This window comes from Salmo salar, chromosome 11 (genome assembly GCF_965601325.2).
Source record: "Salmo salar chromosome 11, fSalSal1, whole genome shotgun sequence".
Taxonomy (NCBI): Eukaryota; Metazoa; Chordata; class Actinopteri; order Salmoniformes; family Salmonidae; genus Salmo; species Salmo salar.
In genome coordinates, this window is record NC_138301.1 from 102,045,116 (window position 1) to 102,070,397 (window position 25,282).

The 25,282-nt window shown below is 43.1% G+C and overlaps 1 protein-coding gene across 4 annotated transcripts in view; it reads left to right on the plus strand.

The window, feature by feature from the left end:
* The window catches only part of LOC106563215 (protein unc-13 homolog B), a 126,003-nt gene that overhangs the window by 50,317 nt on the left and 50,404 nt on the right, over positions 1-25,282 (plus strand). For 3 of the 4 annotated variants that reach the window (XM_045690006.2, XM_082958197.1, XM_082958196.1), the window contains exons 6-10: positions 1,605-1,678; positions 2,221-2,266; positions 5,761-5,974; positions 18,553-18,861; positions 18,969-19,059. In XM_045690006.2, coding sequence (XP_045545962.1) covers positions 1,605-1,678; positions 2,221-2,266; positions 5,761-5,974; positions 18,553-18,861; positions 18,969-19,059 — 734 coding nt within the window. The remainder of the gene's footprint in view (positions 1-1,604; positions 1,679-2,220; positions 2,267-5,760; positions 5,975-18,552; positions 18,862-18,968; positions 19,060-25,282) is intronic. The other variant, XM_082958198.1, reaches the window with a different exon arrangement.

Here is a 25,282-nt window from a genome sequence, read left to right on the forward strand (position 1 = left end):
AACAGTTATATAATTTACTTGATCACTTTCTACATCGCTGTCCCTTAACTTTGCCAGTATTGGTGTCGGTGTGCATCAAATCACATTTTAATTGTCACATGCGCTGAATACAACAGGTGTAGACCTTACTGTGAAATGCTTACTTGCATGCCCTTAACCGACAATGCAGTTTAAGAAAAGATTTACTAAATAAACTAAAGTAAAAAATAAAAGGCCGCCTGAGTGGTGCTGCGGTCTAAGGCACTGCATCGCAGTGCTAGCTGCGTTACTACAGATCCTGGTTCGATTCCAGCTGTGAGGTAGCCGGCCGCGACCGGGAGACCCATGAGGCGACGTACAATTTGGCCCAGTGTCGTCCGGGTTAGGGGAGGGTTTGGCCGGCTGGGATGTCCTTGTCCCATCATGCACTAGCGACTCCTGTGGCGGGCCGGGCGCGTGCACGCTGACACGGTCGCCAGGTGTACTGTGTTTTCTCTGACACACTGGCTTCCAGTTTAAGCGTGCATTTTTTTAAGAAGCAGTGTGGCTTGGTGGGGTTGTGTTTTGGAGGACGCACGGCTCTCGACCTTCGCCTCTCCCGAGTCAGTACGCGAGTTGTAGCGATGGGACAAGACTGTAACTACCAATTGGGGAGAAAAATGGTTACTTTTTATATAAAATAAATAAATCAAAAACTGTGCTTGGCCACACTGTCGTGGGTGAACAGGGAGTACAGGAGGGGACTAAACACACACACCCCTAAGATCAAAAGTTAAAAGTGTTTGTCTGTGAGAGGGACTTAGAGCAGCTTTCAGGTGTTTAAGGGCAGGCCTTTGAAGGTAGCGGTAGAGAAGAGAGGCTGTGTGTTTGGCAGGGTTCTGTGTACCACTGATCCCATTCATTCACCAGGACAGGGGTTTGGTTTCATCTGCCTTTGAACCTCTGGTGTTTGTGTTCAGCTCTCTTTAGTCCAGGGCTTTCCCCTAGAATTTTTTTTATTTGCTGTAAATGAATATAGAGGAATGATAAATGAATATAGGGTAAATGTTAAATGAATATAGGGGAAACACTTTAATGTCCAGTGTCTCTCTGTAAAGGATCATGGGACATCAGGTCACAGGGAGGGAGAAGGGGTCTGCTCTAACAGACCAGTGGTTTGGTAGGAGGCATCAATGTATAACTTACCTGTCTGCACATTATTGTCAGTTGTTATGCTGGTAATGTTGTCAAGTTAAGGTTTGCACAGTTTTGTAGTCTCTAGAAGTCTAGTGCTCTGCACTTATGTCACTGTGAAGTTCTGTCCCTGTCAGTACCAACGTCATTCTCTTGTGCTCTTCTGGGCATTCATTTGCATCTGTCATGACAAACATTACTACAGTGGAGCACTGTCATTCATGGGCCCTGTCCCCCAACAGTACAGTTTCAGGGCATAGCCAACTATTTTTAATGTCTCTTTCCTAAGTGGCTCATTATATATTTAAAAGGACCATGAATATATAATAGCAGCATGGTGTATGTTGGAGAGTGGATGGTTTAGGATGGGATGGTATGGGATGGTATTGGGTAGGGCAGGATGCAGCTCACCAGTCATCCCACTCTGTGCGTGTGCACTCCTCTCTTATCAGACATCCCAGATGATGAGGCGCAGTACTGGACCGGCAAGCTGGATTGCATCAACACTATGAGGATCTATGATGAGGTAAGGCCTACCCTACATGCTAAGGCGCTATTTCACCAGGAACATGCATGTCAAAAATGTAGTAACAAATTCTACCTATTTATATTTCAAGCAGTTAGAGGTAAAGTACTTTCGAAAATACCCCATCTATGTTTACATATTGTAAAGTTCCCAGTACAATGCGGTTGAATGTTCTGTAACCTTATCTCCAGATTACACTTGGCTCTCTGCATTCACTAACACACAGTAAAATACATGGAAATGGAAGATGGGACTAACCCTGTGGTCATTTTACATTTTCCTTACCTCGCTTTTGCATGTCACAGAAAACTCTGGTTAGGTACAGTATTGACATGAGTGTGTGTTTATCACTGTGTTCTGAAGTGATAACGTAGATAGTAGGTCTAACTATTGCATGCAGTGGCATTGAAGTCATGGTGGTGATGACAATATTATGACAAATGCACGAGTTTGGTGCTGGTGATGATTTGTTTTTGTGGATTATGAAGGTCAGAGGTCACAATTCTTGTTTTCTCATTTCCTCTCTCTGGTACCCTCTGCAGGATGAGGTCCAGAGACGCCTCATGCCTCCCACAGCCTCCCAATGCTGTGAGTGGGACTGACTTCCACTCCATAATATCCCACTAGATGGAGCTCTCTCATCAGCCTTGTCTCCCCTTGTCTTCCATTAGTTTGGGCTTTTTATTTCCTTGTCCTATTCCTGAGTTACGTGTAAATCTCCTAGCCCAGAGTTGACATCAAGTAAGCCTTTTATCCAATCTTAATTTTCTAGAACAGTCACTACTTATCCAAATTTATGAAGAATGTCAACTCAGGGATGCCACGTTCATGCATGTCTACTAGTGGTGTCTCTGTTTGTCCACTGTGTATGTTATGGTCATAATTCCCCCTCCCAAGTCAGGCACTGTTTTTGCATACTCTCCACTACCTCTCACTTTACTTCTCTGCCAACACCCTCACCAGGCAACTATTTCGGATGGACTGACACACTGAGTATGTAATAGTCTTTTTCTGATGAATTCTAAACCTTCCCAAAGCTTCACCTTGGCCAATCCTCAATGCTTTGTGCATGTTTTCCAGCACCAACAATAGTCGCTACAGCCAGGGGAAATATCCCCCAGCCCCACGTCATCGCACTACACCTCATGCCATCTGAGTTTCATCATCAATATACATTTCCCCACAGGACATGGAAACACAAATATGGTTATTATTACTACCTCCATGTAAACATAACTGGACAATAGCAGTTAGGCCTAGATTTATGTTTTTGTAGTCAGCTGGTGACCTTGCTAAAGCATAGTGGCAGTTGTTGACTTCCTGAACAATGTCTGTGAGATGCAACCGCATCATCACACGGACAGGGGGCACTGTTTGCCAGCCTGTGTACAGGTGTCACCTTGACAACTTGTTTTCCCCTCTGATTTTTAGAGATATCAATACATCAGTTTGTCCTGAGCTATCTATCTATCTATCTATCTATCTCACATATCAGTCTGGAGCGATAAGGCCTATGTCCCCTTAAGCAGGCCACTCAGCTCAGGGTCAGCACCTGTCTGATGCCAAAATTGAGTCTGGGTCATTAAGGAGAGAGAATTCCCTTATGTCAACATTGCAATTGAGTTACTTAACGCAGTCATTTTGGAATATCACTTTTTGACTGGAGTGTCCATTTTTGGCTGTATTTAAAGCAGGAATCCTTAATTAAAACAAAGCGGTCACCGGCCTGTGTTTTGGTAAATAAAAAAGCTGAGGAATGGGGCTAGAGAAATGTAACCACTCAAATGCATAGACAGAGTTATGTATTTCAAAAACATTTAAAAATAGAAAACGGTAACCTTTATTTAACTAGGCAAGTCAGTTAAGAACAAATTCTTATTTACAATGACGTATGCAAGGACTGACCGTCCATGATATCAAAATGATACTTTTAACCATGTTTTGAGGATATGCTTTGTTTGTTTACAAACATTTGAGTATAAGAAGCTTATATTTTGGGTTCTGATGTGGTATGACAGTTAATCTAAGCTCAGGAGGCATTTATAAGTTACAGTGCCTTCAGAAAGTATTCAGACCTCTTGACTTTTTCCACATTTTGTTACAGCCCTGTTTTAAAATGGAAAAAATATAAAATAATCCTCAGCAATCTACACACAATACCCCATAATGACAAAGCAGAAACAGGTTTTTAGAATTTTAGCAAATTGATCAACAACAAAAAAACATACTTTATTTACATTTCAGGCCCTTTGCTATGAGACCCTTTGCTATGAGACTCAAAATTGAGCTCAAGTGTATTCTGTTGCTATTGATCATCCTTGATGTTTCTACATCTTGATTAGAGTCCACCTGTGGTGAATTCAATTGATTGGACATGATTTGGAAAGGCACACACCTGTCTATATAATGTCCCACAGTTGACTGTGCATGTCAGAGCAAAAACAAGCCATGAAGTCGAAGGAATTGTCAGTAGAGCTCAGAGACGGGATTGTGTCGAGGCACAGATCTGGGGAAGGGTACCAAAAAATGTCTGCAGCATTTCATGTCCCCCCTGCCCAGTGGCCTCCGTCATTCTTAAATGGAATAAGTTTGGAACCACCAAGACTTCCTAGATCTGTCTGCCCAGCCAAACTGAGCAATCGGGGGAGAAGGGCCTTGATTAGGGAGGTGACCAAGAACCTGATGGTCACTCTGACAGAGCTCTAGAGTTCCTCTGTGGAGATTGTAGAACCTTCCAGAAGGAAAACCATCTCTGCAGCACTCTACCAATCATGTATTTATGGTAGAGTGGCCAGAAGGAAGCCACTCCTCAGTAAAAGGCACATGACAGCCTGCTTGGAGTTTGCTAAACGGCACCTACAGGACTCTCAGACCATGAGAAAAGAGATTCTCTGGTCTGATGAAACCAAAAATGAACTCTTTGGCCTGAATGCCAAGCGTCACATCTGGAGGAAACCTGGCACCATCCCTACGGTGAAGCGTGGTGGCAGCATCATGTTGTGGGGATGTTTTTCAGCGGCAGGGACTGGGAGTCTAGTCAGGATCAAGGCAAAAATGAACAGAGCAAAGTACAGAGAGATCCTTGATGAAAACTTGCTCTCAGGACCTCAGACTGGGGCGAAGGTTCACCTTCCAACAGAACAACGACCCTAAGCACAGTGCCAAGACACCGCAGGAGTGGCTTTGGGACAAGTCTGAATGTCCTTGAGTGGCCCAGTCAGAGCCTGTAGTTGAACCTGATCGAACATCTCTGAAGAGCAACGCTCCCCATCCAACCTGACAGAGCTTGAGAGGATTTGCAGAGAAGAATGGGAGAAACTCCCCAAATACAGGTGTGCCAAGCCTGTATCGTTATACCCAAGAAGATTCGAAGCTGTAATCGCTGTCGAAGGTGCTTCAACAAAGTACTAAGTAAAGGTCTGAATACTCATGTAAATGTAATATTTCAGTGTTTTATTTTTAATAAATGAGCAAACATTTTTTATTACATTTTACATTTTAGTCATTTAGCAGACGCTCTTATCCAGAGCGACTTACAGTAGTGAATGCAAACATTTCATACATTTTATTTATTTTTCTTCCGTACTGGTCCCCCGTGGGAATCGAACAACCCACAACCCTGGCGTTGCAAACACCATGCTCTACCAACTGAGCCACACGGGACCTGTTTTTACTTTGTCATTGTGTATAGATAGTCGTGTCCCCCCCCCCCCCCCCCACCATCAATGTAATACTTTTTAGAATAAGGATGTAACGTAACAAAATGTGGAAAAAGTCAAGGGTTCAGAATACTTTCCGAATGCACTAACTTATATCATTAAAAATGGATGTAGCAACTAAGGGTTCTATCTTTAATGGCCTATATATTCAGTTGCATCACTTTCCCCTTCTCACTGAAGTTTATTTTCAGGTTGGCTTGCATTCAAAAGTGCATGACCCTTGCCCTCCTTACCTCCCTCTTACCTGATCATTCCTGACCTCAGTGTATAGAATGGAGATTCTGTAGTCATTTTAGCAGTTTGAGGATGTAGATGTCTCTAGACGTTCCGTGTTGTGGAGCTTGTCCTGTTGTCCCTCTACAGCCCTGGATGACCATGACAGTGCAGTGGACGACCGGGACAGTGACTACCGCAGTGAGACCAGCAACAGCTTGCCCCCGCGCTACCATACTACGTCCCAGCCCAACTCCTCCATGCACCAGTACCCCATGGGCCCCCAGCTCCAGAACCACCTGGACTCCTGCACAGACTCCATGCACAGCTTTGACATGGACTACAGAGACCACCGCGGGAGCAGGTAGAGGTTCTGGATAACACACACAAACATACAGGACATGCCCCTACACAGAATACATAGACGCATGCACAATCCAAATTCAGCCATAAAAGATGGCACACCTATTCACGTATACTACAGTCATACATATTGACACACAGTGAAGACGAGTTAAGACATGAATAGAGTTTTTGAAGTGCAGTGTCAGTCATTTTCTGTTGGTTTGTTCTGATGGCTTGATTTTCATGTATTAAACTGTTTAATGATTATATTGCAAATAGACCCAGTTAACTGAGGGCCTGAGGCTTAGCTCTTTTGTTTATTGGAGGGCGTCCCTCTTTCAGATGATTTGGGGACATCCACCCTCCTGGTACAGAATGACAGAATCAAGCATCAGAATACAAGCACGTTTCTCAAGTAAAGTTGGTAGCTTTAATCTAGTCAGGTTGTTTATTTGTCACTGACACATCCTTTAACACAGCATAAGAAGGAGGTTAACAATGTCACCTGCTTGAATATATAAATAGTTCCCCCTAGGGAGTGATTCTTCAATCTAGTAATGTTGTGGGCAACAGTGCAAGTTAACCCAATAGATATTGAATCTTTGGTGTTTTGTATATAATTGGATCTAGTATAGAATTTGTATAGAATTTTATCTAGTTAATAGAATATATATTTGTAAACATGCAGTGCCTTCAGGAAGTATACCCCTTGACTTATTCCACAATGTGTTGCTTCAGCCTAAATTCAAAATGGATTACATAGATTTTTTTCCTCATCCATCTACACGCAATAATACATAATGACAAACTGAAAACAAGTTTTTTTTAAATGTTTGCAAATTTATTGAAAATGAAGTATAGAGGTATCTATCTCATTTACATAAGTATACACAACCCTGAGTTAATACATGTTAGAATCACCTATGGCAGCGATTATAGCTGTGAGCCTTTCTGGGTCTCTAAGTGCTTTGCACACCTGGATTGTACAATATTTCCACTTTATTCTTTTCAAAATTCTTCAAGCTCTGTCGAATTGGTTGTTGATCATTGCTAGACAACCATTTTCAAGTATTGCCATAGATTTTCAAGCATTTTTAAGTCCAAACTCTAACTTGGCCACTCAGGAACATTCACTGTCTTCTTGGTAAGCAACTGGTAAGCAACTCCAGTGTAGATTTGGCCTTGTGTTTTAGGTTGTCTTGCTGAAAGGTGAATTCATCTCCCAGTGTCTGTTGGACAGCAGACTGATCCAGGTTTTCCTCTAGGATTTTGACTATGCTTAGCTCCATTCCACTTCTTTTTTGTGCTAAAAAACTCCCCAGTCCTTAACAGTTACAAGCATGTCCATAACATGATGCAGCCACGACTATGCTTGAAAATATGGAGAGTGATACTCAGTAATGTGTTTTATTGGATTTGCCCCAAACATACAGTGCATTCAGAAAGTATTCAGACCCCTTGACTTTTTCCCCATTTGTTACGTTACAGCCTTATTCTACAATGGATTAAATATTTTTTTTTCCCCTCATCAATCTGCAGACAATACGCCATAATGACAAAGCAACAACAGATTTTTTGAAATTTTTGCAAATGTATTCAAAATATAGTATTCAGACCCTTTACTCAGTTCTTTGTTGAAGCACCTTTGGTAGCGATTACAGCCTCCATGTCTTCTTGGGTATGACGCTACAAGCTTGGCACACCTGTATTTGGGGAGTTCTCCCATCCTCTCAAGCTCTGTCAGGTTGGATGGGGAGCATCGCTGCACAGCTATTTTCACGTCTCCAGAGATGTTCGATTGCGTTCATGTCCGGGCTCTGGCTGGACCACTCAAGGACATTGAGACTTGTCCCGAAGCCACTCCTGCGTTATCTTGGCTGTGTACTTAAGGTTGTTGTGCTGTTGAAAGGTGAACCTTCGCCCCAGTCTGAGGTCCTGAGTGCTCTGGAGCAGTTTTCATCAAGGAGCTCTCTGTACTTTGCTCTGTTCATCTTTCCCTCAATCCTGACTAGTATCTCAGTCCCTACCGCTGAAAAACATCCCCACAGCATGATGCTGCCACCACCATGCTTCGCTGTAGGGATGGTGCCAGGTTCCTTCCAGACGTGACGCTTGGCATTCAGGCCAAAGAGTTCAATCTTGGTTTCGGCAGACTAGAGAATATTGTTTCTCATGGTCTGAGAGTGCTTTGGGTGCCTTTTGGCAAACCCCAAGCAGGCTGTCATGTGCCTTTTACTGAGGAGTGGATTCCGTCTGGCCACTCTACCATAAAGGCCTGATTTTGGTAGAGTGCTGCAGAAATGATTGTCCTTCTGGAAGGTACTCCCATCTCCACAGAGCTGGAGCTCTGTCAGAGTGACCATCGGGTTCTTGGTCACCTCCCTGACCAAGGCCCTTATTCCCTGATTGCTCAGTTTGGCTCAGCGGCCAGCTATAGGAAGAGTCTTGGTGGTTCCAAACTTCTTCCATTTAAGAGTGAAGGCAGCCCCTGTGTTCTTTGGGACCTTCAATGCTGCATAATGTTTTTGGTACCCTTCCCCAGATCTGTACCTCAACACAATCCTGTCTCGGAGCTCTACGGACAATTCCTTCAACCTCATAGCTTGGTTTTTGCCAAAGGTGGATTACCTTTCTAACCAAAGGTGGATTACAATCAAGTTGTAGAAACATCTCATGGATGATTGATGGAAACAGGATGCACCTGAGCTCAATTTTGAGTCCCATAGCAAAGGGGCTGAATACTTACGTAAATATATTAGTTTTTATATCAATTTGCATAAGCTATTAATTGTTTTAATACATTTTAGAAAATTTCTGTAACGTAACAAAATGTGGACAAAGAGAAGGGGTCTGAGTACTTTATGAATGCACTGTAACACTTTGTATTCAGGAAAAAGGTAAAAATCTGTCGTTCTGCCCCTGAGCAAGGTAGTTGACCCCCTGTTCCTCGGGCGCCAAAGACGTAGGTGTCGATTTAAGGCAGCCCCCCGCACCTCTCTGATTCAGACGGGTTGTGTTAAATGTGGAAGACATATTTCAGTTGAATACATTCAGTTGGACAACTGACTGACTGGGTATCCCTCTTTCCCTATGTTGTGTGTAGGCCAGTGACAAGAAATCTCAATTTCATCTATTATAAATTCAGGCTATAAAATAACAAAATGTGGATGAAGTTGTGGGGTTGGAATATTTTCTGACGGCACTGTAGTTGTTAAGAAGGAACAAATTTGGTCTTAAACCAAAATGGTCAAATGGTCAAAATTGTCCAACTGTTTGGAAGTTTTCCAGGATGAAACACAAATAATTTGCCAACTCCATTCATGTATCCAGTGTAGAATGGTTATTTGCGCTCTTACATGTGTGACTTGCTGTGGAAAACATGTGGCTCAGTGAGATTGTGGTAAATGTCAGTCTGTGTGGACAGATGGAAGGCTGATCCGGATAATTCATAACATCTGAAAAGAAAAGTGGGATTACAGCCAGGAAGTTATTTTCCTTCAGACGTATTGTTTTACGAAACTTCTTGGGTAGTTTAAATGAAATTGAGCTTAATTTAGCCTGCTGTTGTCACATATGGGTCTTTGGGACCCTGGTGTTGGTTTAGTAATAGAGATTGCCCTCCTCGACCATGTCTCTATGTGGTCTGTAAAAACTACTTTGGACAGAGATGATTTAGGTTGGATTTTGCGTTGTTGTTGATAATTCCCCAGAATGAAGAGGTGAATTTCGGTCCTCACACACACAACGCACTTATATCAAACAATCTTAATAACACTCTTACCAATATACTCACATACACTTAAACACAAATTCACCACATTTTTATCATATGTATGGATTTAATGCTTGTCTCTGTCACAGTCTTTATCTTACTTTTATTGTTCTGTTATAATATGCAATCTTTCTATTGTTTTCTTTTCTGCTATTGTTTCCTCTCACAACCCATTTTACCTCTACCTTAATAAATTAACCTAAACTAGAGCCATAAACCATAAAGGGAGGGTCAGGGGAGAAATCAGCTGAACGAGTTACTGGACAAGGAAGAGAATCGTTGGCCTGAGGACGATGTTATCCTTCGCATGGGGAGAGCTCTCACTGAGCCCTCAGGCAGCTCACTCTCCCAAAGCACACAACGCAGTGGCATCCTACCTGCCACCTACCCAGCGGGCTATGACACTATCGATCGGCAGTGGACGAAAAAGATTTGGGATCCAGGAGGACTGGCCGCCTTGGAGGCAGAGAAACTCACAGATGAGCCTTTCCCCCCTAACCTTGCACTCCTCCGCCAGAAGAGGGGAGCTGTTGCTGCGGCAGGTGTTAAAGATCGAGGGGGAGCAGATGACACCGTGCCTCAAGCTATACAAGAACAGACTTCTTTACAAGACTAGGATGTGCGCCAAAAACATGCTGAGGGACACCTTGGAGAACTACATGGTGTATCAGGAGGACGAAGCTGCCAGAATGAGGACAGGTTTAGGGTACGAATCAGAGGAGGAGCTGCACTACTCCAAGCGATCGGAGGAGGAGCTAGAGGAAATTGCCTCCATAGCAGAGGCCATTCATTCTGAGAATGGGAGGGGCCATGGCCAAGGCAGACATGCTTCATCCCATGGAAGTTACATAGACAAGCATCAGAGTTATCTGGTTAAGAAGAGGGGAAAGGTGAAAATGGGAGGATGGGCTCGTGAAGCAATGCTGTCTCCAGTGGAGGAACCAAGTGACGAGTATATAGATTCCATGGATGAGCTCCAGTGCCTAGTTGAAACAGTATTAGATTACCTGGCTGAAAAAGATTAGGAAATAAGTACGTTTGGGTCCCTTCCCAAGTCATCCAAGTCAAGGTTACCTTCCCAGGGCAGCGTAAGAACAGAATCTACTGGAGAGGACCCAAGGACCCCTAGAGATGTCAAGGAGGAGACCCAGACAGAGGCTCCACCTAAACCAGGAATATCTGGAGTGAAAAATGCTATGAGTTCATTACTCAGTTCCTTCACTGACAAGGTTAGCTCAGCCCCAAGTAGCCCAGATCAGGTTCTGCAGAAACTAAAGAAGTGTCACCTGCACCATCTTCTCAATCTGGTATATCCACACTGTTTTCTTTAATTCCAAAATCCACCAGCCCTGCTCCTGTATCTGTTGTATCTCCTACAGTTCACCCCAGCAGAACATTTCCTTCAATTTACCTTTCCAGTCTGATGCCAAGGCACAGGTCCACAATCAAGATACACCAGTCATTAGAACAGAGATTCTAAATAGTAGTGATAAAGTTCAGGACTCTGCAACATGCCACAAACACCAGCAGTCACTTTCGCTTTTGAGAAAATTAGTTTTGGTAAACTTTTTTTCAGGTGGAGAGGTAGTGAACTCCACAGAGGGAAAATGACCTCCAGGGAGAAGTGGCACGAGAGGACTCTCAAAATATTGCAAACTGGGATGAGAAATGTATCCAACTAGGTGAACAGTCAAGTGCTGTGATAGGAGACAGAAGCCTTGATAATTCAAGAAATACACCCCAGAATAAACAATTTTGTTAATGCACAAGGAAAAGTTGTGCATGGGAGACCTGACTCTGACTGCCTCTCAGCAATATGTGGCTACAGTGGGTGTGAAGCCCATTAGCCAACTAGAACCAGTGAGTTCAGGTTTCTTTAGCCCTTTCAATAAATATTTCAGCTCATTAATTGCACCAGTTAACCCTGTTCTCTCGCAGGGCCCTCCCTGTTGCAGTGTATCCTGTATTTGGGTCAGCACCAGATATTAGCTTAGATAACCCTATGGAGGAGCCATCTTTAGGCAGTAAGCTAAAATGTCAGTTTCTTTCCTCTGATGTCTCTTCCCAACAGCCTCCAAAACCAGAAAGAGGAATGTTCTTTGGTGTCAGGAAATTTGGTTCTGGTGAGGATATCCATACCTCCAAACCCCCAGAAAATCCTAGTCAACAACAGGCCCAGCATCACCAATTGACCCCAGTTCCACATCAGCAGCATATGCAGCAACATCAGAGACCACCTCCAATGCCTCTTGGGCATGCTCCTCCTCAACCTGAACCTCAAGGTTTTTTAACTGGACTTCTTAGATTTGCTCTGCGGGTGACCTATCTGGGCACCCACCACCATAGCAAGTTCCCCCAAACAGTCAACCCCCTGATCCAGTAATCCTCAACAGTTCCCTTGCCAACCTCCCACACAACAAAGTGCAAGTCCTCATTCTCAGCCGGGGTGTATTTTCTCAGGGTTTCTGAGGTTTTCATCTGCAGAAAGCCGATCACCTAAGTGTACAACCTCCCCAGGCCCAACAGCAAGGTGCTTTCCCAAGCAATCATCCTAGTCAGCAGCAAGCACCAAACCCATCTCAACAAGCACCCCCTCAACAAGGAGGCACTTTCTCTGGGTTGTTTCAATTGGGTTCCTCTGTTTTGAGCACCCAAACAACTCATAATCAGCAGAACTTCAACCAACAGAATATGCCAGGAACAAACCATGGTCCACTGAGGAACCATGCTTTTCTAGACAACATCAAGGCTTTTCTAGACAACATACAGTTCCAAAACCTGCTCAACAAGGTGGTCTCCTTTCTGGAATTTTTCAATTTGCTTCTGCAGGCAATGGATCTACAGTCGTGGCCAAAAGTTTTGAGAATGACACCAATATTAATTTTCACAAAGTCTGCTGCCTCAGTTTGTATGATGGCAATTTGCATATACTCCAGAATGTTATGAAGAGTGGTCAGATGAATTGAATCCCCAACAAAAAAACATTTCCAATGCATTTCAGCCCTGCCACAAAAGGACCAGCTGACATGTCAGTGATTCTCTCGTTAACACAAGTGTGAGTGTTGACAAGGCTGGAGATCACTCTGTCATGCTGATTGAGTTCGAGTAACAGACTGGAAGCTTCAAAAGGAGGGTGGTGCTTGGAATCATTGTTCTTCCTCTGTCAGCCATGGTTACCTGCAAGGAAACACGTGCCGTCATCATTGCTTTGCACAAAAAGGGCTTCACACGCAAGGATATTGCTGCCAGTAAGATTTCACCTAAATCAACCATTTATCGGATCATCAAGAACTTCAAGGAGAGTGGTTCAATTGTTGTGAAGAAGGCTTCAGGTCGCCCAAGAAAGTCCAGCAAGCGCCAGGACCGTCTCCTGATTCAGCTGCAGGATCGGGGCACCACCAGTACAGAGCTTGCTCAGGAATGGCAGCAGGCAGGTGTGAGTGCATCTGCATGCACAGTGAGACGAAGACTTTTGGATGATAGCCTGGTGTCAAGAAGGGCAGCAAAGAAGCCACTTCTCTCCAGGAAAAACATCAGGGACAGACTGATATTCTGCAAAAGGTACAGGGATTGGACTGCTGAGGACTGGGGTAAAGTCATTTTCTCTGATGAATCCCCTTTCCGATTGTTTGGGGCTTCCGGAAAAAAGCTGTCCGGAGGAGACAAGGTGAGCGCTACCATCAGTCCTGTGTCATGCCAACAGTAAAGCGCATCCTGAGACCATTCATGTGTGGGGTTGCTTCTCAGCCAAGGGAATGGGCTCACACACAATTTTGCCTAAGAACACAGCCATGAATAAAGAATGGTACCAACACATCCTCCGAGAGCAACTTCTCCCAACCATCCAGGAACAGTTTGGTGACGAACAATGTGTTTTCCAGCATGATGGAGCACCTTGCCATAAGGCAAAAGTGATAACTAAGTGGCTCGGGGAACAAAACATCAATATTTTGGGTCCATGGAAAGGAAACTCCCCAGACCTTAATCCCATTGTGAACTTGTGGTCAATCCTCGAGGCGGGTGGACAAACAAAAACCCACGAATTCTGACAAACTCCAAGCATTGATTATGCAAGAATGGGCTGCCATAAGTCAGGATGTGGCCCAGAAGTTAATTGACAGCATGCCAGGGCGGATTGCAGAGGTCTTGAAAAAGAAGGGTCAACACTGCAAATATTGAGACACTGCATCAACTTCATGTAATTGTCAATAAAAGCCTTTGACACTTATGAAATGCTTGTAATTATACTTCAGTATTCCATAGTAACATCTGACAAAAATATCTAAAGGCACTGAGGCAACAGACTTTTAAAATTAATATTTGTGTCATTCTCAAAACTTTTGGCCACGACTGAGCCGTACCAATCAGTCCCCAATCACTCAGACACTTTCTGCAGCTCCTCTCAATCAGCCTAGCCAGCAGTACCCAAACAACATGCAGGATGTGCAGTTGCAAAGACAAAATCAACTAACTCAACAGCCTAGTCAATCCAGAGTTCTGCTCTCTGGGCTATTAAACAAAATATTCCACAGACGATGTGCCTCAGCCAAGAAAGGCAGCAACATGTAACCTCACCACCATGTGTAACCTCACCACCACGTGTAACCTCACCACCACGTGTAACCTCACCACCACGTGTAACCTCACCACCACGTGTAACCTCACCACTTACCAGGCAGAAATCTGACTCCACCTCCACATCAAGATACTGCAAGCCAGCAAGGAGTTGTCTGGACTGTTTAACAAATTAACAAAATTCTCTGAAAATGTTGAGGCCTGCAGTCAGTCACCATCCTTGCAAATACATCTTACAATCACTCCATTTGGCTAGCCTTCACATCAAACTCAGGCATCTACACAATACCACATCAAGTCCCACATGAACCCCATGCGGAGCGTGACAAAAATCCATGCTTTCTGTCAGGACTATTCAATAGGAATCCAACAGAGGAATACGCCACTCATAAATCAAGTACTGAAATGATGTCATCCCAACACTGTCTTAATCAAAGTAATAATTCCTTATATTCAGTAACTGGACAGGATGGTTACCAAGATTCATTGGCATTATATGGAATCAATTCTAGTTATGGTGAAAATCAATGGATCCAATAATAAATTCTGTGGCAGCAGCTTCAAAATCAATCGCAGCCTTATCACCCAAGTGATGTGGGTTACGTACAGCCACCAGAAGGTGCAGTGTACCAAGACTCCTCTCTCTACTGTAGCTCCACAAATATAAATAATCAATATATTTCTCCTCAACCATGGCAGGGAATTGACTTTAACCAAGATTAGGCACAACCAACAAGAGGTGCTCAGAAATGTTGACAGCAATCCATATGCCAGGACGAAAAAATATGGAAAAAAATATGGAACAGCTATGATGACTTGGAAAATCTGCATTCTAATCAAATGATTGAACAGAAGCAGTACTGGACTGAAGAAGAGGGTGCATTGAACTTGACCACCAAAAGGAATAAAGCTAAGTTTGGCAAATGGAACTCCTTTGATAATAGTAGCTGTTATAGTCTGAATGGCATTTCATATCATGAGGGATACTATGAGGAGAATCCATCTAATCTATCTTATTCAGCTAATTGGCAATATATTGTTCAGACTGTTACTCAGATACCTAGACTTTCACGACAAGCCATCATGTCTCAGCAAGCTGCTCCACCAACACAGCCCATAGTCCCAACCAGTTCCATGAGCTCACTCAATAAACCTGCCTCTCCCCTACAGCCACAAGCACAGCACACCACAGATAGACCAGCTGAAAAACAAACTGCTGAAAAACCAGCTAAACCACCACAGGTGGGATTTATGAGCTTTTTCAAGTCTGCCTTACTTATTGAGGAGCTGATGCCAGAGCCCACTAAACCCTCAGAGCCATTGTCAAAACAAGATGGGACTGGTTCCACAGACCCAAATAAGCAGGAAGACTAGAAGCTCCTGTGTCCATTTGGGTCAATAGGCAGTTTCTTTAGTGCAGAGCCTCCATCACAGCAACTGCAACCAAAACCTGTAGTTAGAAATTAGCCAAACACTCACAACACAAGGTTCTCAGTTGACACCATGCATGCCTTCACTTCAGAAACAACAAACAATGTATGGTTCTGTGCAAAGTGGGGTCCAACAGCCAGCTCTTGGTCAGCAATCAGATAAAAGCATGTCACAAGTATTTCCTCCTAATACAATCACTGGCCCCACCCTGGGCCGATCACAGACTATGCCACCAACCGGACAAACCAAATAGGAACCATCCCCAAAACCATCAGGCAGACTGTTTGGCTTTATGGGAGAAATTGGAGACATGATCTCTGGAACACCACAACCACCAACAACTGTCACCACTATTAAAGAGGAAACTCCTGGTATTGGATTATTGTCCATGTTTGGTGGGTCTAGTCCACAGCAGGCCTCAACCCAAACTGGGTCCTCATCTCAGGCACCTCCCCCAGAACCACCTGGTAAAAGTTTATTCTCAATATTCAGTGGACCAAGTCTACCACCGGCACCATCTCAATCTGGGTCCACCTCTCAGGTCCCTCAACCACAACCAGAGGCTAACTCGATTTTTGGAAGACTCCTTTCTGGTTCAACAGCCAATGAAAGCCCAGCGAAATGATTGTTTTCCATGTTTGGAGGCCCCAGTGCCCCACAACCTTCAGCAGCAGCTCTGTCAGTTACAGGGTCCTCCATTCCAGGATCTACAGTGCCTAAAGAACCACACACGAAAAGTGTATTTTCCATGTTCAGTGGCCCTTTGTCACCCCCACAAGCTAGCTCTGATGAATCGGCAACCACAGTACCTACTCCTGAGTGTGCCACTACCCAAAAGGAATCCATCCCAGAGTGTGCACCTCAGGAACCTGCCACAACTAAAGAACCAGAAGCCCTTAAAGAGCCACCACCTACAGACGCTCCTCAAACTGCAGGTTCTATGTTGGGAGGGTTGTTTGGAGGATCTAGTCCCCAGCCCACTGCAACTACTCCTCAAACAGACCCAAGCTACAGGATTTCACTCCATGTTTGGAGGGTCTACTCCCCAGCCTGGCACAGCTGCCCCTCAAACTACATGTTCTAGGTTTGGGGGTTCGTTTGGAGAGTCTAGTCCTCAACCAGCTACAGCTGCCCTTCTAACTGCAGGTTCTATGTTTGGAGGGTCTAGTCCCCTACCAGCTACAACTACTCCTCAAACGGCACCAACAATAACCGCTGAGAATAAAATAGCAACAGCTACTCCTGACACCACCCCAGCAATTCACAATTGTCTGAGTCACCTGGACAACCTGACGCCAAAACTCAACCTCGAGTCAGTTTCCCTCAAACCTGATCCTAAGGCTGTTAAAGTAGCCAAGGCATTGAGAAACCTCCTGCTTCAGCTGTCGACTGTCAATCAAAAGAAGCTGATATCCCTACAGCATCAGGGCAACCTGCTAAAACAGAACAGCCCTCAAAAGCAGAACTACCTCTAACGAAGGATCAGTCCAGTTCTTCTGGAAAACAAAAGGCTGTGAAAGGAGCAGTAATACATGAGAAGCACAGGGTAATTTTGTGGGAGAGCCTGAAAGTAAGGAAATGGACAAATCAGGCCCACCAGTGGTAAGTGCCCAGACGATTACCCCAGCTGACCAGTTGCCTAAGACTAAAGAGCCAGCCCTCATGTCCCTGTTTGGTGGTTTTATTTCAGGAACTGATGATGCTGGAAAGTCTTTTGGATCCATGTTTTCATCTACACCAACAATTCCCCAAGACCTTCCCATAATTCCTCATGCAGAAACAGGTGGTGGTGTTCTCAGGATTCAAAACAATATCTGCAGACCTGTTTCAAGAGGACAAGCCAAGTGTAGCAAAGCAAGAACCATGCCTCTGGGGTGCTGCCTAACCTCCCAAACTACAAGCTCCCCCAGTTGTTACCACTCAGCCTAAAACTAATGATAAGCCAATCAAGGAGACAAGCGATCAAAGTTCGGTAGATCCCCTGGTGACTTAGCCAAACCCCAGATTTGCATCTCCACACCTGAGGTAGATCCTTCAGCATCCCTTTCCCAAAAGGAGAAGGAAAGCCTTGTAGAACCACCCCTCTCTGCAGATCCCACCTCTGGAGTGCATCTGGACGACCAGTTCAAGAAGGACCTATTGAGTGCTAAAAGGCCAGTAGAAGCATAATAAATGGTCTTCCCCAACACCCTTTATGATGCATTGATATTTTGGGGAGCGTAACCAGGGTCCAGCTTCGCAATCCACCTCACTGAGTACTGTGTTCTGTCTCTTTCCTTTCAACTGTGTTTGTTTTAAGCAGTTGTGCTACTGTGTTGGTGGTTGATTGGGAGGTGTATTATACCTGTTGTGATATATTGACAATAAGCTAAATCTTTATTTCTCTTAAACACCTAGCGTAAGATTAATTCAAGTTGTACATTCTTAGAATTATAATTGCCATGTATGTATTTAAAACAAATCTTAACCTTACAGAATTCCCTGTTGCCATTCAGTTTTGATCAAGTTAGAGATTTCAGTCACTCATGGTCTCCCAGAAATAGTAATTAAAGAAAACCAGTACATGCTTAACCAGTACAGACAAACATTCATTGGGAGAATCTGGTACATCAAAATTCATTTCAGGCAATTGGTGTATTCATTCTAATTTGCCAACAGGTAGTTATTTTCTCTGTAAGGTTGGATGTATTTTAAAATGTTGTACAATTCAGTAGAAACTAGAATGTCTATATCCAATTAATGAACCTAGTTTTTCTTCATCACAGCAATGATTATTCTAATACTAAGTCTCTACCCTCACCCCTCTTTCACCATTCCAGTCCGGTAGAAAGTAGTCGCTTTGGGTCCTCTGGGAACCTGAGCCAGACCAGCTCCCAGATTAGTGAGACAGGCCAGGAGAGTGCTCCAGGCTCAGGGCTGGAAGAGTCCTTCCACTCCTATCACAGTACCGGCTTCCGCCCCTCCATCAATGTCCAGCAACCTACCAATGGACACATCCCCAGCAATGGACACTCTGTTTTGGGGAAGAAGTTGGGTAGACCCTGCCTGGATGTGGGGAAAAACTTACATGGCTCATTGAAGAAATTAGACCACTCAGTAGAGAAAAGATCCAACAAACATTTGCGAAGGTGAGTCTTTTATTAGAGAAAGAGTTATGAATTTATAACCTCCACTGAATAGTACAAGTACATTCTTGGTGATCCTCTCACTTTATCTCTCAATCCACACATCTCAGTTTCCACGACAATGGGCCTCCTTTGCCCTTCTCTCCATCCAGAATACACTGGTTGAAGGCCATCAACAAAGTCAGGGATCAGCTTCAGGAGGTAGGTTTTTTTTCCCATGTTAATCTTATGTTCCATTTTCTCTCATATATTACCTTCTAATCATCTTGCCCACTCTACACATTCACAACCACACTTTTATTAACCTGCTCCCATTTGTATTTTTCCCAATCTGCTTGGTTGAGTTTCACCTCTGGTAGTTCGAAATTGGCAAACTAAATAGCTTATTCCAAGTATTTATCAAGATAGGTTTACTTGCGTGTATGTTTGTTGGTTGAGTTAGAATATCAAACAGCTGTTCACTGTTCTTGCTCTCTGAGTTAGATGTGACCCTAGTGGCTCTGCGCTTCAGAGGTGGAAAATTATCATTAATGGATTGTTAACTCAGGAATGAATCACTCTCTCATACACCACAAAGGACCTCTCAATTGCAGCCTCTCCTCTTCTCGTGCTACCTCAGATTTGAGTGTTGAGGATCAGCGTGGCAGATGTGTTGTTGCCTACCCTTACCACCTGGGGGTGGCCCGTCAGGACGTCCAGGATCCAGTTGCAGAGGGAGGTGTTTAGTCCCAGGGTCCTTAGCTTAGTGATGAGCTTTGTGGGCACTATGATGTTGAACGCTGAGCTGTAGTCAATGAACAGAATTCTCACATAGGTGTTCCTTTTGTCCAGGTGGGAAAGGGCAGTGTGTAGCGCGATTGATATTACGTCATCTGTTGGGGCGGTATGCGAATTGGAGTCGGTCTTGGGTTTCCGGCATGATGGTCTTGATGTGAGCCATGACCAGCCTTTCAAAGCACTTCATGGCTACCGACGTGAGTGCTATGTGGCAGTAATCATTTAGGCATTAACCTTTAGTTTTCTTTGTCACAGGGACTATGGTGGTCTGTTTGAAACATATCGGTATTACAGACTCGGTCAGGGAGAGGTGGAAAATGTCAGTGAAGACACTTGCCAGTTGTTCTGTGCATGCTTGAGTACATGTCCTGTTACTCCGTCTGGCCCGCGGCTTTGTGAATGTTGACCTGTTTAAAGGTCTTGCTTACATTGGCTATGGAGAGCGTGACCACACAGTTGTCAGGAACAGCTGGTGCTCTCATGCATGCTTCAGTGTTGCTTGCCTCGAAACGAGCATAACGGGCATTTAGCTCGTCTTGTAGGCTCACATCACTGGGCAGCTTGCGGCTGTGTTTCCCTTTGTAGTCTAATATTTTTCAAGCCCTGCCACATTAGACGAGCGTCAGAGCCGCTGTAGTAGGATTCAATCTTAGTCCTGTATTGATGCTTTGCCTGTTTGATTGATTGTCTGAGGGCATAGCGGGATTTCTTATAAGTGTCCGGCTTGGTGTCCAGCTCCTTTAGCTCGGTGTGGATGTTGCCTGTAATCCATGGTTTCCGGTTGGGAACTGTACGTATGGTCGCTGTGGGGACGACGTCGTCGATGCATTTATTGATAAAGCCAGTGACTGAGGTGCAATACTACTTGTTTATCTACCTTAGGTGAATGCACTGATTGTAAGTCGCTCTGGATAAGTGTCTGCTAAATGACCTACATGTAAAAATAAACAATTGCAAAGCACACAGGGTATTTTTATTGGCCATGTTTTGGGGGCGGAGCTCATTAGAATAATACCCATCGTGCTTTACAAGTTTTCATTTGATATTTTGATCATTTAGCAGACAGTCTTATCACACCATAGTGCCATTAGACTTCTGATACCAACGCAGGGTGAAAGTTGGCCACAAAATTGTGAACTGCTATAAAAATATTGTGTATACAATGATTTTGTATTTTGAAAATAAACATTTCAGGTTTCGAAAGTATCTTCTTACAAAATACATTGGATTGTAGAGCAGACCAGTGAAATACTAAAAGGTTATTGAAATACGTATTTTAAGATCAGAAATACTTCCCATCTCTGACTCATTCTCCCTCTGTAGCCACTGCACTAATGGAGTGGTGAATTGCGCCTAGGATAGAGACTGAACAACTAAACGAGAGAGTGAGGGAAAGATGCAGGAAAATAGGGAATAAGTGTGATGGGAATAAAGAAGTACAGCTTCAATGTTTATCACATTTTTATTTTGCGCATTTTGTCGAGCAAATGTGCTTTATCCTGTGACGCTCACTTTGGAGTATAAGGATAGTGAAAGAATTTTGCACATACAGATTTTTTTTCAAAATTGTACAAAATAATTGGATGGGCTGGGATATTTGCAGAAAGGTAGTGAGAAACCATGCTGATTTCACATTGTAGACTCGGCGCTTACTACACAAGTGCATTTGAATGAGTTAAGAGGGCGGAAAGACCTGAATCCAAACTGAATACATCAAAAAAGGAATGACATCTCTGTCAACCTCAATTTATCCTGATTCTCTGTGATGTAAGTGGCTGGGTGGAGCTGCCTTAAAGCTGCAATATGTAACTTTTTGGGTGACTTGACCAAATTCACATAGAAATGTGAGTTATAGTTCTGTCTTTCTTATTGAAAGCAAGTCTAAGAAGTGGAAGATCTGTTCTATGTGCACTATTTCTATGCTCCCTGGTCTTAAGTTGTGGTGTTGCGCCTTACTTTTGGTGTTGTAAACCAGCTTCAAATAGTTGAAAAATACTATTTTTGGTTATGGAAAAGATATTTCACAGCAGTTTAGATTGTTCAATGATTCTCAACACTACTTGCTTATTTTGTCACATGAACTGAAATTAGGCAAACTATTTTAATTTTAGCCACCAGGAAATGGCAGAGCGATTTCTTGCATAGTGGACCTTTTTTAACTAGTGATACCGGAGCGCCACGGCATGCGTCGAAATCGCTAAGCAGTTTACTTCGAAACAGTGTGCCGATGCCTGTATCACTTTATCAGAAGCGCGTGATCAATGACGTCCGAAGTTTAATTTTGTCGAACAATCACCTGATTGGTTTGGTATTGGTTTCGGTATAAGACAAAAAGGCTACTCGGCGCATGCGCTACACCGTGTGGGACATCATCTATAATAATTTGGCTGCTTTAAATTATTTTGACCAGCATGTGCCACTAGTGTACACTGTGTTGATCAAAGCCGTGAGTAATGAACCTATTTTTGACACAATTGACTGGAAAGCATCAATGCTTCTGGAAGCTTTGTTTCCCCGTCACTACCTTTTTAAGGTTTATATTGCAAAAGAATGGTCAGATATCGTCGGTCTATCTGTTGGTCAGAGACAGTTCATATCAGACCTGGGTTCAAATACTATTGCAGGTATTTCAATTACTTTTCAATACATTTCAAAACAAGTATTCAGAACCTTTATTTGAATAAAAAGATCAAAGATCGTTGGCTAGAACTGTAATTGCTAGGGGCCTGGCCCACAAGGAGGGAAATATAGGGAACATGGCGCAGCACAGCTTCCAGGAAAAACGGTTGCTTACAAACTAGGGATTTTGTAGCTAACTGAGGTAACACAGTAATTCTGTTCATAGATTTGCATGTATGAACTACACATTGACACATTCAGCCCACAGCAGGAGGTTTAAGAAAGATTTTGTAGTCGCCAAAGTTCTGGAGCATGTCTTTTAAATAAAAGTACTTGTTTTGGGCTGTGTATTTGGAAATACTCAAATACACATTATTATAATTTTTTAAAATACACATGTATTTGAACCCAGGTCTGGTTCATATACAGTATGAGGAATGTGTAGAAGACTAGAAGGACTGGTTTCAGCTGTAGCACAGATGATGTTGTTTCTATTCATGCACTCCATTAAACCAATTGATCCGCGGTTAGAAACCAGTGCTGGTCGTGATGAACAGGTTATAGTAGTGCGGTGTCTTGAGATGCATTCCATTTATTAAGCCATGCAGCCTGGTTATGAGGAAGGGCTTGTCATGGTGCTGTGTTCCATTATACTGATTGCTATAGGGCCGGTATAAGGGTCAAATGGAAAGCGAGTGAGGACAGCAGGATGGTACAGATAGAGGTGGAGAGAGAGGGAGACTGAGAGCTGGCATTTTCACAGCTTCAGATTATCTTTGTGCTGGAATACATCGCCAGAGGACAGAGAGAATGGGGACGGAATGAGAGAGGGAATGCACGAAGAGCGGGAGGGAGGGGTACTTAACTGGGACTGAACTGTCATGTGAGCCTAGACTCCTCGCGCTTGCCCTTCCTGGGTTTGTACATCTGGAATGAGAGAGTCAACACTTCTCCTGCGTCTGTCAATCTGGGTGAAGACGAGCAGTCCAATGTGCTTTGAATGTAGCTCATGGAATTAAAAGCACCTGGGGATATTTAAAGAAAGGGGAAAAAAATTACTTTTAAGATTTGGCGCTTGTCTTCTATTGAGCAGTTTTCCACATGGAGTCAACGGTTCCCACTAAGTGACTTCTCTCGGCTTCACAGATTCTTACAGTATACTATTACCTTTTTCTGCCTTCATGAGGTAAGGTTTATTGAATTTTATGCATCTTTAGAAATGGTATTATTGCATAAAGTTTGCATTTAATATTGTGCTACATAAACTTAAGAGAATGTTTTTTCATGAAATGTGTGGCTAACAGAAAAATGTTTCCATAACAAAGAGTAATATTGTGCAGACTTGGGTTCAAATTATGTGTATTTAATTATCTGGTATTTAAAATACTTTTTCTGTGTATTTGAGTATTTTCAAATACACAGTCCAAAACAAGTACTTTTATTTTAGTATAGAATGGTTATTTGTAAAAACCAAATAGTCTACCAAATTGCATTTGAGAGTACTTTCAAATACCGTAATTTCCGGACTATTAAGCGCACCTGAATATTAGCCTGAATAAACTGAATTTTTTTTTAAAAAAAGTATTATTTTGAACATAAATAAGCTGCACATGTCTATAAGCCGCAGGTGCCTACCGGTACATTGAAACAAATTAACTTTACACAGGCTTTAACAAAACACGGCTTGTAACAAAAATAAATAGGCTTTAACGAAACACGGCTTGTAACAAAAAATAAAAAATAATCAGTAAGCTTTAGTTGTCTTTTTGCACTGAGTCAATTCCTCACGCTGCTGTTTCCAACGTCTTATCATTGACTCATTAAGACCAAGCTCCCGTGCAGAAGCTCTATTTCCTTTTCCAACAGCCAGATCAATCGCCTTCAACTTGAAAGCTGCATCATATGCATTTCTCCGTGTCTTTGCCATAATGAGGGTGACAAAATGACTACCGTAATCAGAATGATGGGAAGTTTGAGAGCGCGTTCGATTTAATCTAAACACTAAACAAAAAAGTTGTTTGACCTTAACCCGTTCGGCAATTTCATTGGTCTAATGAAAGCTTCATGCCGCCAAAAAACTGAGCACGTCACAGAATGTGTTTTTTTGGAGAAAAAAAATGTGAAAGCGGGAAAAATCGATATATTAGCCGCGTCATTGTTTAAGCCGCGGGGTTCAAAGCGTGGGAAAAAAGTTGCGGCTTATAGTCCGGAATTTACGGTACTTATTTAAAATTGAATTTTCAAATACTTATTGAAAATTATATTTTCAAATAACTGGGTTAAATGCATGAGTGTATCTGAGTATTTTAAAATACTTTCCAAGTGTTTTTCCAAATTCATAAAAGTATTAAACTACTTGTCTTTTCAAATGAAATATATCTGAATACTTTCTTCGAATTTAGACTGAAATAAATATTCATGCAACAATTTCGTAGATTTTACTGAGTTACACTTCATAGAAGGAAATCAGTAAATTTAAATAAATGAATTAGGCCCTAATCTATGGATTTCCCATGACTGGGCAGGGGAGCAGCCATGGGTGGGCCTGGGAGGTCATAGGTCCACCCACTGGGGAGCCAGGCCCAGCCAATCAGAATGAGTTTTCCCCACAAAAGGGCTTTATTACAGAAATAAGAGAAATAAGCTTTTTGTGCTTATGGAAGATTTCTACATGTTGCATTTATATTTGTGTTCAGTATATATGAAAGTAATGTAGATATTTGAACAAGTAGTTGAACCCAGGTTTGATATTGTGATATAGTCCAATATCATTTTTTATAATTATGAAAATGACAACGTTGCTCCTGTTGCATGAATAGGAATAGAATGAGCGGCCAATTGATCAGTTGAAAACGAGCAAACCAAGCCAGACTTTTTTTCTAGGCCACAGAACATGAAGGAAAGAGAGAAAAGACATTGTTCTGGGGCACTCCAGTGACTCAGTCAGAATTACCCAGACATACTTCTACCAGCCGGCTCCCCCTCTCCGTGCTCTGGACAGCTTACTGCTGAGGCTGAGCCACTGGCC